This window comes from Plectrocnemia conspersa, unplaced genomic scaffold, assembly GCF_051122295.1.
Source record: "Plectrocnemia conspersa isolate PC_06_02 unplaced genomic scaffold, ASM5112229v1 ptg000001l, whole genome shotgun sequence".
NCBI classification, from domain to species: Eukaryota; Metazoa; Arthropoda; class Insecta; order Trichoptera; family Polycentropodidae; genus Plectrocnemia; species Plectrocnemia conspersa.
The window spans coordinates 18,585,809-18,603,135 of NW_028277165.1; the positions used below are offsets into that span (position 1 = coordinate 18,585,809).

General features: G+C 27.8%; 2 protein-coding genes across 10 annotated transcripts in view; both read left to right on the forward strand.

The window, feature by feature from the left end:
• The window catches only part of ACC (acetyl-CoA carboxylase), a 40,815-nt gene extending 40,250 nt beyond the window's left edge, over window positions 1–565 (forward strand). For all 9 annotated transcript variants that reach the window (XM_088195854.1, XM_088195839.1, XM_088195862.1 and 6 more), the window contains one exon: window positions 62–565. In XM_088195854.1, the coding sequence (XP_088051980.1) occupies window positions 62–178 (117 nt within the window). In that variant the 3' untranslated portion in view covers window positions 179–565. The remainder of the gene's footprint in view (window positions 1–61) is intronic.
• Window positions 566–5,001: 4,436 nt separating this feature from the next.
• Window positions 5,002–17,126, forward strand: fj (four-jointed box kinase). The gene is made up of 2 exons (XM_088185903.1): window positions 5,002–5,313; window positions 15,371–17,126. The coding sequence occupies exon 2, from the start codon at window positions 15,525–15,527 to the stop codon at window positions 17,100–17,102; it is 1,578 nt and encodes a 525-aa protein (XP_088042029.1). The 5' UTR covers window positions 5,002–5,313; window positions 15,371–15,524; the 3' UTR covers window positions 17,103–17,126.
• The last annotated feature ends 201 nt before the right edge of the window (window positions 17,127–17,327 follow it).

Below are 17,327 nucleotides of genomic sequence, written 5' to 3' on the forward strand. Positions count from 1 at the left end.
GCTGTAATGCATTGAGTCTCTCGTCTTAAGTAAAAAATATTAAATATTATTTTTATTGTAGAGTTGCCCAGAAGCATCTATGGAAGTGGTTACCGAGCTGTGCAAGCGATTGACTCCGTCTCAACGTGCCGAAATCATCAGGACCTTGACTCATCTTGAATTGGGTGAATCACAGTAAAATAGCATATGGGCTTAGATCATTTACTTATTTATTCTGAAAGCCTTTATTTCGATGAATCTATAAGGCAAATAATGTTATGTTTTAAAAGGCTGTGAATAATGTTTAATAAAAAAATTCCATATAACAATTTTTATTTTTATATGTAATGAAAAAAATGTTTATAATCATTGTTCAGGTTATATTTTTAGTAAGCGAAAATTAAATTATTTTATTTTTGTGAAATGTTAATTATGTACCACATTGAAATTGACCAAATTACTAATTATGATTTACTATAGAATGTTATATAGATATGTATAATTATATCATAAATCACACTTTCTGACGAATAAAGGTCTCGTTTATATGTATTAATTTGTTACTTAATATAACATTGTTTTCATATGTGAGTGTTTTATTCATCATTCGTTTCTTTGCAGTACTTCTTCATTTAATTTAATTTATATAAAAAATGAAAAGTTTGTTGAATGTTTTAGATTAAAGATTTTTATTGGAATGGAAATTTTAATAGGTTTTTTGTTATATATCATTCTAAAATACAAATTAATTTGTTCTACAATGATCGAATGAACCATCAGCTTGAGTTTTTATTGTTATTTATTAAATTTTATAAAAAATTTTCATGCAGATTTCATGTATTATTATTCTCTAAAAAAAATCAGGAATCATTTTTTTTTACCCCCATAATATATATTATCTTTATTTCCCTGGACCGTAGATTTCCAACGTAGACACTACTCCCATTCTGTGGGTATTGAAGGAGTGGGGAATGGGGGAATTCTGACTACATTTGAATCAATTGAGGCGTTGAGGAGTAAGAGTGGTCAATAAGAAAATGTGTAATGTATTCACTTGGATACTGATTAGCTATAATAACTTAAACTGAATTCAATGTTTTTAAATGTTTGATTTAGTAACCGTCCATTAGATCGGTAGAGGCTGACTTCTTGGATCCTTGTGAACGCTAGTTTCGTCGCCTTTTCGTATTGTAGCAAAGCGGTGTTCTCAAACACTAAATGAACAAAACTAAGTGACCCTCAGAATAAATATGATTTCAATCGCTTGATACTTCATACAGAAGTAAGTTGAGTGTCAAGGGGTTCATTCTTAAATCAATCTTATAATCTCTTAGATTCTGTTGTATTGATTTATAGCAACATAAATAATTCATTACGATCAAATTTAATAATTGTAAACATAGCATAATTTATTTGACGTGTGTAGCAAACTTATTGAAATTTATTTAGAGCTGCAAGATGGGTTTAAATTAGTTGAAATTGAGGATGTTAACATTTAGAGGCACTCCAAATTGATTTGAAGATATCCTTTTAAATGCACACACACACAGACTTTATCTGGGAATATGGGATGTTGCAATAAAAGCTTCGATTGCATTTCCGTCATATTATTTAGTTAAACGTGGATTTAAGACTGTCACAAGTATTCTAAATATAAACATGGTTTTTAATAAAACTGACCTAATTAATATAAATTACAAATTATAGTGAGCAATTTATTTTTGTTATGTTATTTTAGTATAGATCAAAATTTAAATTTTAATAATATGTACATATGTACTAAATTATTTTTATATTAAAGTGTAATGCTTCCTCCACACTCTCTGGAAGTAGGCCATGGTTGGGCAAGGACGGAAAATATAATGTGTTAATTCGGGGCTACTTCGGTCGAGCTCGGGTCTGCCCGCTCTAATGTCTCGGCGACCTCGACCGTATTCGGTATACCTTTGGTTTGGTAACTTCCAGAGAGTGTAGAGGAAGCATAAGATATCATAAGTAGTTAAATAATTTAGGGTTGGTTTATTAATTTTTAATATTTTATTCAGTTTCAATTTGCTTCAATTAGTTTTCCAAGTAAGCTTTTTGATATAGTTGGCAAAATATAAGCACACATCTAAATAAAATTATCATATAGCTGTGTGCTTATATTTTGCATATCAAAATAATAACGATATATATAGTCGATTTTTGTAAATTAGCAACTTAATTCTAAAGGTGAGATTCTGAGAACAAAAATTATCACCGATACTTTTTAGTTGGTTATATAACGTCAATATATTTGAGACACAATCTGTATTATAAATAATTCCTCAGGTGTCATGCTACTTCCTACGTCCGGCGATTCAGCTATTGTCGTTTTTTATAAACATTTTTTCCCATTTAATAGGAAATCCAATCCTAATTATCTATTGTTTCGGATAAATGTATGCATCTTGCATAGTAAGTTTTATTAAAGAAGAATATGCCAAAGGACTATTTAATATTGATCTCTTCTTTATTTTGAACGATTTCAACGATATTTATTCGATTGTCCGATTTTTACACGACTTTCTTTATTAAGTGTCCCATAAAAAAAGGTGCAGGACAAAAGAGCGCCGATAAAACTGCAACGACAAAACAGTGCAACGCATATATAAAAAAAACTGGAATATTGATAAAATAAAAGCCGTTTTTCTTAGAATTTTCGCTGTACCTTCGACATTATTTTTAATTTGTCAAGTCTCATTATTCAAGATTCAGAAAGTGTAAATAAAAAACAATTTTATTTTCTAAATTAAAGTTAACTTTAGCTATCGCAAATAAAATTAGCTAAGATTATACGATTGTAAATAATGTACATTCTAACACTTTACATATTATTTATCTTTTTATGTTTTTCAAGTAAAAATGTTTTTTTATACGAAGAAGTTAAAATATTTCACTGAGCAGCTACTAAATAAGGCGAGTCGTTTTCTTGAACAAATAATTAGCTTGTAGGGAAAAATCTAGATTTTTCTCGTTGCGTTATTAAAATAAAAAGGAAAACCATTTCCTTAATTTTGTTTAAGTTGTCAGAATTATATTGTACGATTGTACAATATAATTCTGAATATCTAATTATATAATAAAATTCATAGAATATATAATCATATATATATAATTCATAGTTAAATAATTTAATAGCACCCATTGGTGCTATTAAATTATTTTACTTTAAAACCATTTAACTATACAATTTTTTGAGAGATATCAACATTAAAATAAATACTTTGTTCTATAAAACAATTGGTTTGTGCATTTATGTAAGGTAAATTTTCGAATATTTTCATCGAAAAAGGATTCGTTGCAGAGAGTTATTTATAAGGTGCTCTACATTCTGACCAATACTCGCATCCAATCTGTCCAACATTAATGCACAAACAATTCGTTTTATGGAACAATTATTATATATATTGTTCATTTATAATAAGTTGTCTTCCTTCACAATGTGTGTAAAAAATAATCTATATTAATTTAATAAAAAAATAAGTAATAAAATGGTATATATTTTTTTATTATTTATTATAAATAAAAAAAACGCAATTACAATTATATTTACAAAACAGCGATTATAAAAGTATATTATAAAAATATTAATTCATATTTTATTTTTACTGAGCTACATTAGTTTTAAGAAAGTCCGTCCAAGGCATTTAAGGACGAATTAGATAGTATATTTCTAATTTTCGTAGTAAATATTCCTGGCGTCAAGAATACTCGCTTGCTTTCCGTTGATGTTGGCTTAATTGTGAGCAAAAAATTGTATCAAAGATTTAGATTTTAAGTCCGTTCTCCGGTCGGTAGGACTATATTTATTCTTTTCTTCTGGAGAAAAATTATGTTGCTTTATTAGTTGTTTCTTCTTGTCAACGCCACAGTAACGAAATCGTCATATTTATTATTTTCACTTATTAAATTAGTATCCAAAATATTATAATAAATCCTCCCCATTATTAAAATATATAATATTTTTTGGGAGCAACTTCAAAAATAGTTTTTATTGGCTTTTGTAAAAAAATATATGAAATCAACGAACTGTTTATTTATTGCTTCTACATTTTTTTATTTTAGGGCTGCAAACATTTCTAGTGATCAGAAAGTCTCGGACGAAGTCATGGGACACAAGACATGTTCACTTACAGCAGCAATATTCTCTATTAAACGGGCGTCACGGTGATGGACAGGGCTTAACCTTTCTTCAACGCTTGCAGTCTCTTAATTTATTTGACTAAGTTGCGAATTGTTCGCTCAGTAGAACGATGAAATTTATCATAATCTTCCCATAAATTTCAATATCTGTGCATTAGTAGGAATTGGTATTTATGAAAAAAATGAACAATTTTAACGCGTTGAGCGATGATTATGCGATTCATTTCGTGAAAATGACAATTAGAACACACGTGATTATTGACAGGTGTCTGATTTACAGTGCTGCCAAAAAACTGCAATACTATTGATGAAAAAATGGTGATAGAAGTTTTCAAATACTACAAAACTTCAGAGAAAATGTTTATAATAACACACAGTTAAATACACAACTAGAAAAGAAAGGTAGGAATCTGAAAAAGAACTCACCTTATATATTACTTCAACTAGAATAGCAAGAACATTTATGACATCTAAATTTATTTAAATGACGTAGTAAATGTAGTCTTTTACGTTGTATATTATATTATTTTTTAAAATGCCTTGATTCTCGAATTAAAAATTTTTGTTGTCAAGGTAACATCAAATACATATAAAAAAAACAAAATATGAAAATTAAATTGATTTAAAACGTATTTATTAAAAAAAAATTATAATGAAGTCCTCATAACGAAATAAAAGAACATGTTACATACTTACAAATATTTTATGCATTTAAAAAAGATAGAAGCAATTATTATATAAACGTGCACACACACATATGTAATTGGCGCAGCAATCAAGTGACAGGATCGTTTAGCGGTCGTTTAAGGGTTAACGAGAAAATGCCACTGACGAGGGTCGCTTATGAAGAACGGCCAGTCTTCGTGCGACTCTAGTCGTGGTCGGTCGCTTTCGTTCCGCATAAGCCTCCTCGTGACTTACGAAACGACAGTGACATTTCGAATCGTGATACCGCACAATACAATACCAATACGACACGAGCATAATAAATATTTTTCAAGACGAATAAGAAAAAAAGTGTGATCTCTTGTGTCGCTAACGTAAAAAATTGTATATAGGAAAAGTTCAAAAACAATTATAACCCAGTGTTTTGTGGTGAATTTTGACGATTTTCAGACGACATGGATTGTATGAATTGTGCCGATGGTGATGGATCTACTGATCTAGGTATATAAGAATTTGCGTAATTTATTATACATTGAATCGTGTGATTTTTATGGTCGGTGGACATTCGCATGTAGAGGCGGTTTTTGTCATTTCGCATACACGTTAAAAATCGCACATTTTTCACGTGTTCAAGGTCACAGCGGGTCGTCGATACTCATAAAAATTTTATAGTAATTTAAAGGCACACGTATTTTTAGAACTATGGTGTTATATTCGAATCGGTGTTTTTTGTACACAATTTAATGACAAACTTTAATGTTCACGATACCGGAAACTTTCGCAGGACTTGATGCAAATTTTTGCTTTGATGTAAATTTATTATCGAATGACAAATTTTGTCTCAGCCTATAAACATTTAATATATAATTTATTAATTCAATGAACTTCAAAGGTGACGACTCGCAAAAAAATATGGATTTTCTGTGTAGAAAAATGTACTTTTACAAAAGATACCAATATTTTATTTTATATAACAAACTAAAATCGACGTATGTAGGCATAAATTTTATATATACTTTTACATAGAATTTACATTTAATGCCTTGATAAAATACTATGCAAAACTAAATACCATACAATAAATTTACTGATTTGCCTACAACGAATACTGGCGAGTTTTTAAAGCATCATTATACAGTTTATAATTTAAATTACGCAACTAATAAAATCTGAGCTTAGGGAGTCATTTATTGGTTAAAGTTATTTCACAAATAATTTACCACCAAATTGTTATTACTAGGAGTATGAATTTTCTTAACAACTGAAATATACGTAGTAGTTTTCCGATGCGTGAATTATTTAATTCATAGATATACGGATTTTTTAAATAGTACAACAATCAACAACTAATTCGTATTATATTATTTAATGTTTAATTTTTATGGATATTTTACCATATGAAAAAACATAGAGAAATTAAATTTAAACAATACTTTTAAATAGCTACATATGTTTATTTTAATAACTTGACCCTTTAATTATATTTTCTCTTGTAAATTAGAAATTTTGCATAGAAATTATTTCAGTCCATTTTTATGGGTAATTTTCCATATGAAGAAATATTAGAGCAAACTAAACCTAATACGTTGAAATAGTTACTTGTGTATCTCTCGTTAAGTTCTTCTTAATAATTTATATTTAATCTTATAAATTAAGACATTGTTATAAATCAACTTTTATATAAACACAAAGTATTCATTTCTCTGTATTTTCAAAATCAAACAAGCATAGCAAAACTAGTCTTTTAAAATTAAAAAAAATACATTCTCTATTCTAAAAAAATAATTAAGTTGTGCAGTACTTCAAATGAATTTCTGTCACAATTTTATATTAAACCTGGGACTGTTTCAAATGCGTCACTGGTTGTTATATCGATTGTTTTTGGTTCAATTAAGTTATTTGTATTCTCAGACCAATATTAAATTAAATAAATATTTATTGATTAATAAGCTATAATTGCTGTGAACATCTCGCATCTCCTGCTATCGTGAACTTGTTTATTGCATCTTACCAAAAATCATTGAAAAAATTTAAAGATAAATTAATAAAAATGCTATTATATATTTACGATTTAATTAGTATTGCCGCTTTAACCATACGAGTGGCAATAGATCAATAAAAACTTTGTTTTAAATATTTGTATTAAATTATTTAAAGATAGTATCAGAATGATTAAGCGATTTAAATGTACAGAGGAATCTTCCGCCAGTTTATAAATTATCCTTATACCGAAATAAACCTCTTATGTTATAAAGATTAAAGTTTTACATATTTATGCATTATATTATAACTGTGTGTGCATATTATGTTAAACATACAAGTTTATTATAAAATCATATTTTAATATATCACGATTTGGGCATTCGAGTTTTCTTTTGATGTTGGCCCCACTGGTTACCGTTCATGGTTGCTTTTAATTAAATTACGACCAAATAGAATTACCTTACGGATAGATGAGCGACAAAAAAACACACCTGTAACTAATTATGTTGATTATTCGTTGAGACCGCTCTTGCACGTCGGACGATAATGCTCAACAGATTTATTTAGATTTCTTAATTAGAAATTATGATCGTTCCGTCGACGAAATTCACGCCATTAATCCGGTGAATATGGCGATTCGGTCACGCGCGTAAGTTTCAACCGAGATTATTATTATCATATTCATAAACACGTCAAACGTTTTTATGTCGCGTGTAATATAAATATAAACCATAAGTTTTTTAAAAATCTATCGATTTTTCTGCTATAATAGGTTAATATATAATCAGATGAAAAAGAGTAGAAAATATTTCATAGTCATCTATCAATTTTTAATTGTAATTTATCTCAAAGAATAATTAAAGATGCTCTTTCCCCTATCAACCGAAATATAATCACAAATTTAAAGAAGTTTAAATTTAGGCTCTTCTAAATAATATAGAAGATCCTGTTCACATATATTTATCTCATCTTCAGCGTCTTTTACTGCGTAATATATGTCATAGGTTTTTTAACATCATAATTATTCAATATGCAATATCATTAGATCTATCTAGCTTACATAAAAACCCATTTTAGATTATTTAACTGTTCTATCTATGGTATTTTGTTAAAACATACATTCTATCACCAACTAGTATTATTTCATAGTGCTCCTATATCTTGGATTAGAGAAACGAAGGTACCTTGTCACATAAATAAATAATCAAAATGTCATATTGTATTGTCAGTTAACGGGTATTTGACACAATCCATAGCAGTGAAATCAGAAATTTCTTTTATTAGTAACATAAAAAATATTTTTGTAAAAAAATAATTTTTGATTCAATGAAAACTAAATAATTTTGTATATTTAAAAAAAAATAGAAATTATGTTTCAAAATTGAAATTTTAATAAACTTAATTTAAGATAATCATTACTATGAATACTGCTGTGCAAAAATATAAAAAAACGCTATTTTACAAATATATCTAATTCAGCAGCACAGTAATACATTTTATGATTTTTCAGATTTTTATGTTTCAATTTGTATATTTTATTTGCTAAATTCAAAAATAAAATATGGTTTGGAAATTATTATTTTTATTGACATATCATTTATTAATTGATTCTTAAAAAAACGTAATAAATATTTGCACGTATTTTTGATGCAGCAATTTATATTTAATATACATAAGTATTTTAAGTTTTTAATATTTTGAATTAAATAAGTCAAGTAAAAATCTATGGTTATTTATATGTATATATATATATATATTTTTAAATATGACTATATTATCATATTTTTATACATATATATATATATATATATATATTTTAACAATAAACTTTAATTATAGGTAGGTGTTATAGAATTATTTAAATTGAATGAAACTAATGATACAGACGAGCATAAATAAAAAAAAATTATACTCAAAGTAGAAACAGCAGCCGCGTTAGAAACTTTTGAAATTGCGATATGAATCGCGAATATTTTTTCCATCTCGTTCAATGGCACTCGATAAATTATCAATGACTTTAGATTGTGATATAAAAATATTATTTATATTTGTTTTTTTTTTTGATGAAGAGACTCGTTTAGAACGTTAAAGTTTAGGCGCTAGATGACCTCATGGTAGGAAAATGTCATCTCTTATCGTGCAGGCATTAGGAAGAGGATCGAATAGTTTCAATTACATAATTTGTCTTTATAAAATATAATATACCGTCTTTTATATTTAATAAATAGGTATTTGTCAAAATACGTACGGCGATTTTAAATCACTGTTTAAATTAATAAAATTGTAAAATATGTATAATATAATAATATTAAGCCGTTTTTTTTATCAATAAATAAATCTATTGAACTGTTAATAATTTCGGATTTAAACAATAAAATTTGATTTTAAAAAGACACGACTTAAATTTTATGATTCTATTTCATATATTTTTTTATTTGCTATATTTATAATCATTATTATTTATCATATTTTTTTACATAAATACTGTAGTGTATTCTTGAGATTGAGGGTAGATAAAAATATGATGATATATTATTTCAATATAAGTATTAAATGGAATCATTAAAATAAAAAAACGCGAGTTTTTACTGTTTTCATATTAATTTTGTCATGATAAATATTAGTTATTTTAATTAAAGCGATTTAAAAATTATAAAATATATCAAAATTACAATTAGGTTTTATCTAGATATTCCTTATCTCACGGAAAAATAGAATAATGGTTAATTAAAATCGAGCTAGGATGTACATATCTTGTGAAATCGTGATATGCTTTAAAATCTGCACAGATGTTATTGGTTTGTTTAATAAATTTACGTATATTTTTTTCGATTTCCTTACAAAAAAATCTAGCGAAAATCTGGTTTGATACCTTATTTATATTTTTATGAGAATATTTATCGTAACCCTTACAGATTCTTTTGTGTGAGATATGACACCATATTTTTAAGATTCACTAAATTCTTAAATAATCTGATCTAAAAATGGTTAACATACTTTAATTGATCGTTATTGTATGTTTTAAAGACAGTTTATATTTTAAAAATAAAGTTTTAAGAACTATTTAAAACAAGTATCTTTATTGTCGAAAGAAAAAATACAAAATTCAGCGATTATTTTATTTTATGATTTAATTATATATGTAATACCTTCAAAAAACCCTTAATTCGATGAGCATGGAAACGAGTTTCTTTATTTTAACGCCATATAAGATTACACCTGTTCTCTTTTTCAGTACCCAAAGCTTGTATAATTTAAATAGTTCTTGCCATTTTAGTGTTTAATTTCAGAGTTTATCAGTGACAACGAATAATTTATTTATGTGTGTTATGTATTCATAAAGTCATTGCAATTGACGTAAATAAGTTAGGAATGATTTTCAGCATCAGTTTCTCCTATCATACAAAAGAGTAGGATTACTTAATGAAACGATGGAATTAAAAATAATGACAGTCAGTACAACTCATTAGCCAACTGAGTAAATATATTTCGCTTAAACTTTAACTAGTCTTATATATTTTTGTTCCTATTATCCTTCGTAGCGTTGTGTTTTTATTAGGTAATATAATTTATTTGAGCTTTCGCCGCAGCTTTAGGCCCTCTAACTACCTACAGCCTTTGAACACAAACCCAATTTCCATCTCGACGAAAAGTGGGTGTTCTCACAGGTGTTATACGGGGCGAAGGATCTAGTTTTTTTTCGCCGCGGACGTTCACTCATTTTGTCGCGTTCGGCAATAAAGCCGTAACAGTAAAAGTTACGCGTTTAAGCTCGCCATGATTTATGGCCTCCTTTGTGGCCGTTGGACATAAATTAGCATTAAGTAGATAAACATGTCTTTCTTTTTTCGAGATGGCCTTAGAAATAAATATCCACGAAAAATCAACTTCAACAATCGCCTCTCGCAACCGGTTTCTTTTTATCATGCGAACGCATTTTCCGAGCGGGTCCGCTACCGCCAGACACTTTCTCGGTAGACACGCTCGGATTTATGGCGAATTGCCGCCATTTGGACGTAGGATCGCGTCATTTAGATGTAGATCGCTATTTTTGTGTTTATGTGTGAAAAAAAAACGACACACGTTGGCGGAATTCTCAAAAGTTGCTTTCGAGACTCTTCCGGATTATTGTCTAGTGGGTCGTAATTGAAAATCTCGTGATTTATGGCTTGGATTTTTTTTTAAATCTAACAATAGGGAATTTACTGCAAACTGTAGAATAGGAACAGTCAATCTTATTGATACTAAAACATTCTGTTGCCTAATTAATATTTTAAAACTTGGAAATCTGTGGCTGGACATTTCAACTAAGTTTTTCCGCCGTTTCAATAAGCATTAAATAATTAATCTAATTTAATTTAAATACTATGCAAAATAAATGCATATCCAAAAAAACTTTAACTTACCTTTTACAAAATAGTTTAAACTCAATTAAAGAAAATGCTGTACAAACTTTTTGTATACATATATTACTATAAGTATGTTTCACTAGCAAACCTATATTTTCTTTGAAGTAAACTGCAAGAAAAAAAAATTCGCGATGATTTTAAATGTATATTTTTACCCGTTGCTTTGAATATTCTATTTATATTTTTTTTTATAAATTTACTTGTTAATGAAAATCTTATACATAACTCATCAAACGTCTTCTATAGATTGCCTTAATTACTATCACGCTCAATTCGCCCACATGAGTAATACAAATAGCACTCCAACTTCATTCATTAACTCATACCTAATATATAGCTGATTGTTGACATTTATTCAGTAATAATCTCCATTAATTTCAAAAGATTAATCCATCATAATGTGATATAACTTCAGTTTATTTTGAAATGGTTATTAGTTAATTACATATAATATAAATAATATTTTTTTGTATTTATTTTGCTGCCACACAAATTGCTGTTAATTAAATATAATTATATAAATTAATTGTAGCTTTAAAATATATCGTTTACCAATTACGATTTTTTAATAATTGAAAGCAAAGCTTGTGAATTATTTTAATTTATTTTTCATCAAAGCTACAACCCTCATAATTATATCTCATATATTAAAAATCAAAACAATTATGTAAATAAATGAAATAAAATGCGTTTTTTTGATAACGTATACATAAAGGATGGAATAGCGTAGTCCGTATCGTCTCAGACTAGTAATTCTGAGGATACGGGTTCGAGCCCCCGGCAGTGGCACTCGAATTTTTATTTATAAAAGTGCATTATTATTTAAAAAAAAACAGCTACAGCTATAGTGACATATACTGATTATAAATTGTATAACACATAATAATTTATAATTAATAATACAGATGTTAAAATATTTACTTCATTATATCTGATAGACTTACTCAGTTGGTACAGATTTGCCTTACGCCTGTCAGGTTACAACCGAAGATTTAATAAAAATAAATAAATAAACTACTGACATAGACATTACATATACATATATTGTACAGCAAGTTCAATTAGATCTTTTATTTTTGAAATTTTTTACACTTATGAATTAGATCATCTTAAAACGTGTTTTTTAAATTATTAAGGCATAATGCACAGTGTATAATAGTTTTATTTTTATGTATTTTTTTTACTATACTATATTTGCGTTAACACAGTCAGTTCGAGAGGTATCCATTTCATCATTATTCATAATTAAGAAAGATATAGTAAAAGCGCACGTTGGATATACTTATCATTACTCCTGTTCATATTTTGAAAAAAATTATAGACATTAAAATTATTTCTATATATTTTTTATATTTATTTTTTATATTTAAGTAATGATAAGTATATCCAGCGTATATCCGTATCGTGTGCTTTAGAGCTAATTATAGGAGCGTATACCTAAAATGGCCATCTCTTTCTTGATTATGAATAATGATGAAAATATATAGCGCTCGAACTGACTGTGTGAACGCAAATAAAGTATAGAGATTTTAGCTATAAATTTGTATATATAATATGTATTAAAATTTCTGAGCATAGTATACCGTATATTATATTTATATTGTTATTCTTTCTGTGCTTTTTTTGTTAGAGCAGTTAGATTCAATGATTGAATAGAACATCTTTGCTATAATTTTCTATAACAATTTTAGGCTGTAGATACACAACATATTATTACATAAAGTAAATATGATTCTATTTATACATAGACTACCGTTATTCTTTTTATGCTATGTATTTTTGTTAAAGCAATTAAATTTAATGATTATATAGAAAATGTATGTCGTTGCTATACTTTTTAATAGAAATTGTAGGCTATAGATTTTAACTACATACTTGTATGGATGAGTTGAAATTTCTACATTTAATATAAAATACATTATACTTATACTCCTAAATAAAATTAGTATTATTATAGTGATACATAGTCTACTGTTGTGTTTCTCTCTGTGCTATGTTTTTTTGCTAGAGATATTATATTAAATGATTATACAGAAAATTTGTACCTTTGCTATAAATTTTTATAAATATTCTTGACCGTAGATTTTAACTATATATTTGTATATATGTGCTAAAATTTGAAAGTTTAATTTACAATATATAACTCACATAAAGTATTAGTCTATTGATATATAGCTTACTGTAGTTATTTTTTCTGTGCTGTGTAATTGGATTTTTGTATGAATTTTAGAATGTAGATTTTAACTATGAATTTGTATATATAAGTTAAACTTTATAAGTTTTATATACAATATATTAAATTTATATATTTACATAAAGTAAGTGTTATTTTAGTGATACATAGTCCATTATTAAATTATTTTCTGTGTTCTAATATTTTTGTTATAGCAATTTCAATATTTGAACAGAAAATATATCTTTGCTATATTTTTTTTATAAAAGTTCTAGGCTGTAGATTTTAACTATGAATTTGTAAATATATATACATATGTGTTAAAAAAGTTTGGTTTAATAAATATATTATACATATATTCTTACATAAAATTAGTATTATTTTAGTTACATATAGTCTACTGTTATTATTCTCTCTATTTCATGTATTTTTTTATTAGAGAAATTATATTCAATGATTAAATAGAAAATGTATATATTTGCAATAATTTTTTTTAACAATTTTAGGCTGTAGAATTTCTTGATAGATACATATGTGCTAAAATTGATATATTTAATTATTAATATATTATACATATATTCTTACATAAAGTATTATTCTATTGATATATTATCTACTGTTGTTATTCTTTCTGTGCTATGTTTTTTAGTTAGAGCAGTAAGATTCAATGATTAAATAGAAAATGTAGATCTTTGCTATTATTTTTTATGTTTATTTTAGGATGTACTTGAATTTGTTCAAATGATTTAAATTTCTATGTTTAATTTACAAGATATTATACATTTATTCTTATATAAAGTAGTATATAAGAATAAATGTTCTGCTATGTATTTTTTTGATATTAATTACGTTCAACGATTAGATAGAAAATGTTTATTTTTCCAATAATTTTTACCATTTAATAAAATTATCGATAGCTGTATGTTAGAAAAAATAATGAGAAGTAAACATATTTTATTATTTTATAATTATTTTTTATTATTTTTAATACATATAAGATATTTTCTATTAGCTATAGCTCGTTATCAGAGAATTTTAAATACTAGATATTTAAGACCTAATTTGATTTTAATTAATCATTAAGATATTCATCCATAAGATCAGGAAAATTTAGATAAACCTAGACACGATAGAAATTTAAAAACACTAATGTCAGTCGAATCCAAGTCTTTCAGGTCAATAGTCGGAGACTTATGGTATAAATCACTACAAGTATGAGAAGCAGTATGCTTTATAGCGATTTTTTTAATTTATGTCTAAAGCCTTAATACATAAATAATACAATTAAAATTATTTTTGCATATTATTTTAATGCAAAGTAATTTAAAAATTAAATTAAAAAATTAAATTTATTACAAATAAAAAACGAAAGATTTGATCTCATTACGTTTTTATATTTTTCAATAAAGAAATATTTTAATTGCTGTATTTACAAACTTTTAATCTTTCATATTATTAATCAATTTTATTAATAAAATACATTTTGAATCTTCTATTATAGATATTATTTAAATTGATTCCTTGTTAAAAAATCGATTATAAATTATATATAACTACTAATAGCTGCAAAATTAAAACTACGTAGAAAATAAATATATTGTATTATTTTAATATTCATTTTTAAATTATTTAACGAATTTTAATATAAAGTAACATCTTAAATATGGATTAGTATTATATTGTCTAATAAAATACATCATTGCGTTATATATGCTAATGTGTATGTAAATTGTATTTTATTAACAAATTTTTCATAAATTACCAGTAATAATTCTGGTAATATCAAATACAGCTTTGCATTTTAACATAAATATTGATTTAAAATGCAAAAATAACAAACAAGTATTACAATTTAGCTTGCGAATTATTTACATTTAAATAGCGATTAAACCAAAAAAATTTTCGTTGAACTTGCGCATTATAATAATTTTACATTTTTATGACGATTATTGCTTACGAATATTCTTTAAAATGTATGTTTGTATCTTTTCAGATTTCCTGTTTCTGTGAGGGCAGTTTAAGATCAAGATACAAGGATTTAGACCGGATCTTAGGCGATAAGAAGAGATGCGCAAAAAAAGATAAAGTGACATTTCAATTTGCTACACACATAAACAATATTATACGATAAGTACTACATTGCAAAAATGGCGAACATTGAAGATAAGAAATCTCTGTTTGAAAACGCACTCAGGGACGTCAGGATAGACAATGTCTACAAAAAAAACACTATCTTGGGCGATCACACTCGCAACAACCACTTCAAGCATAATTCAAATAAAACTATGGACTCGGATCGTGCCTGTGTCAATGATTGCACGAGAGACTTCAATAGGCAAAATTTGGGCAATCGTTCTAGTAATAGCTTTAGGAACGTTTGTTTAGTGAGTGTTTTTTTCGCGTTCGGATTCGGACTATTATTAGGGATATTTTTACCAATCAATCACAACACCAAAGAAGAAAAGAGTTTAAAAAAATTGGACGATACTTTTGGTTCGCTGAGAAATGAGACTGATTTGAACGAGTACGAAGCTAAGCTAGTTCCTTATTTATCTAGGATATTGAATTCTAAAGTTGAACGGAGCGAGAATAGCAGATATATAAACAGACCTAGAATCTTTCCTAGAGTTACTTTTGTCGATGAACTGGAAGGTCAGAAGATCAGTGATGATTTTGAACGACTTTTAGACGATCATAATAGGACTGATTTAGTGCAAGGAAATGATACGGTTGAAAATGAAGTGAACGATGGCGTAATCGAAGATAATATTTATTGGGGATCTAAGGTCGAAGGTGCTCTGCCTGTCGGTTTTGATCCTAGCACTAATGATAGATGGCTGAGTTATTTGAAGACGAGTACGGGTGTTAAATTGGAAGCCGGTTGCGGAAGGATGCAGAATAGGTTGTTAAAGTTCGCCGATGGGAAAAAGGCTTGCGTGAGATACAGACAAAACACTGATCAAATACAAGGGGAGCTTTTTAGCTTCTTTTTGGCCGAGGCGCTGGGTCTTCCGAATCTGGCACCCTCCGCTGCGACCCTCGTCAATTTGACTGATCCTATGTGGCGCGGGGTCGCTGCCGATATTGGTTCGGCTCAATGGAATTCCAACAGACCCGTGGTCCTCACCAGATACATATCGAACCTAGAATCTGCTCACATACCGAACGAATTCAAGCCGTCCGACAGGCATTTGAACAAAAATGACGTGTTCAAAATGCTGCGCGACAAAGGCGGCGAAGATCTCACGAATAAGTTCACGGAGCTGGCCCAATGGTCCGATCTGATCATCTTTGATTATCTGACAGCTAATTTGGACAGGATGGTCAACAACTTGTACAACTATCAATGGAATGCCAACATAATGGAAGCGCCCGCGCATAATCTTGCTAGAAGGGTTGATTCAGGTCTTTTGGTGTTTTTGGATAACGAATCCGGTCTTTTACACGGGTACAGATTATTAGCTAAGTACGAGGTGTACCACAGTGCTCTTTTGGCTAATCTGTGCGTATTTAGACGCAGGACAGCAGATTCTGTGCGTTCTTTGCATCGATCCGGAGCTGCCGCTGGTCGATTGAACGCAATGTGGAGAGCTGCAGCTCCTACGCCTTCCTTATTAGATGCTCTTCCACCATTGCCACCAAGAACTGCTAGACTACTTCAAGAAAGACTAGCTCGTCTTGTGGTTCACATGGATGCGTGCAAATCGAGATTTACACAGCGATAGTGATCCGAATAATACATACTAAAAGTAAAATATAATAATATAAAACACTGCAATTAAGTTTAAACGTTCAGCCAAATTAGTTCTTTAAGTGTTGTAAATATTCTTAATTATTTAAATCGTTTAGCTCAACCTTGTGCCTTCTACGTATAAAATGCTTTATTATTATTATGTTTGAATTGTAAATTGTAGCATAACACTGAAATTGTGTCATATAATTAAGAGTAG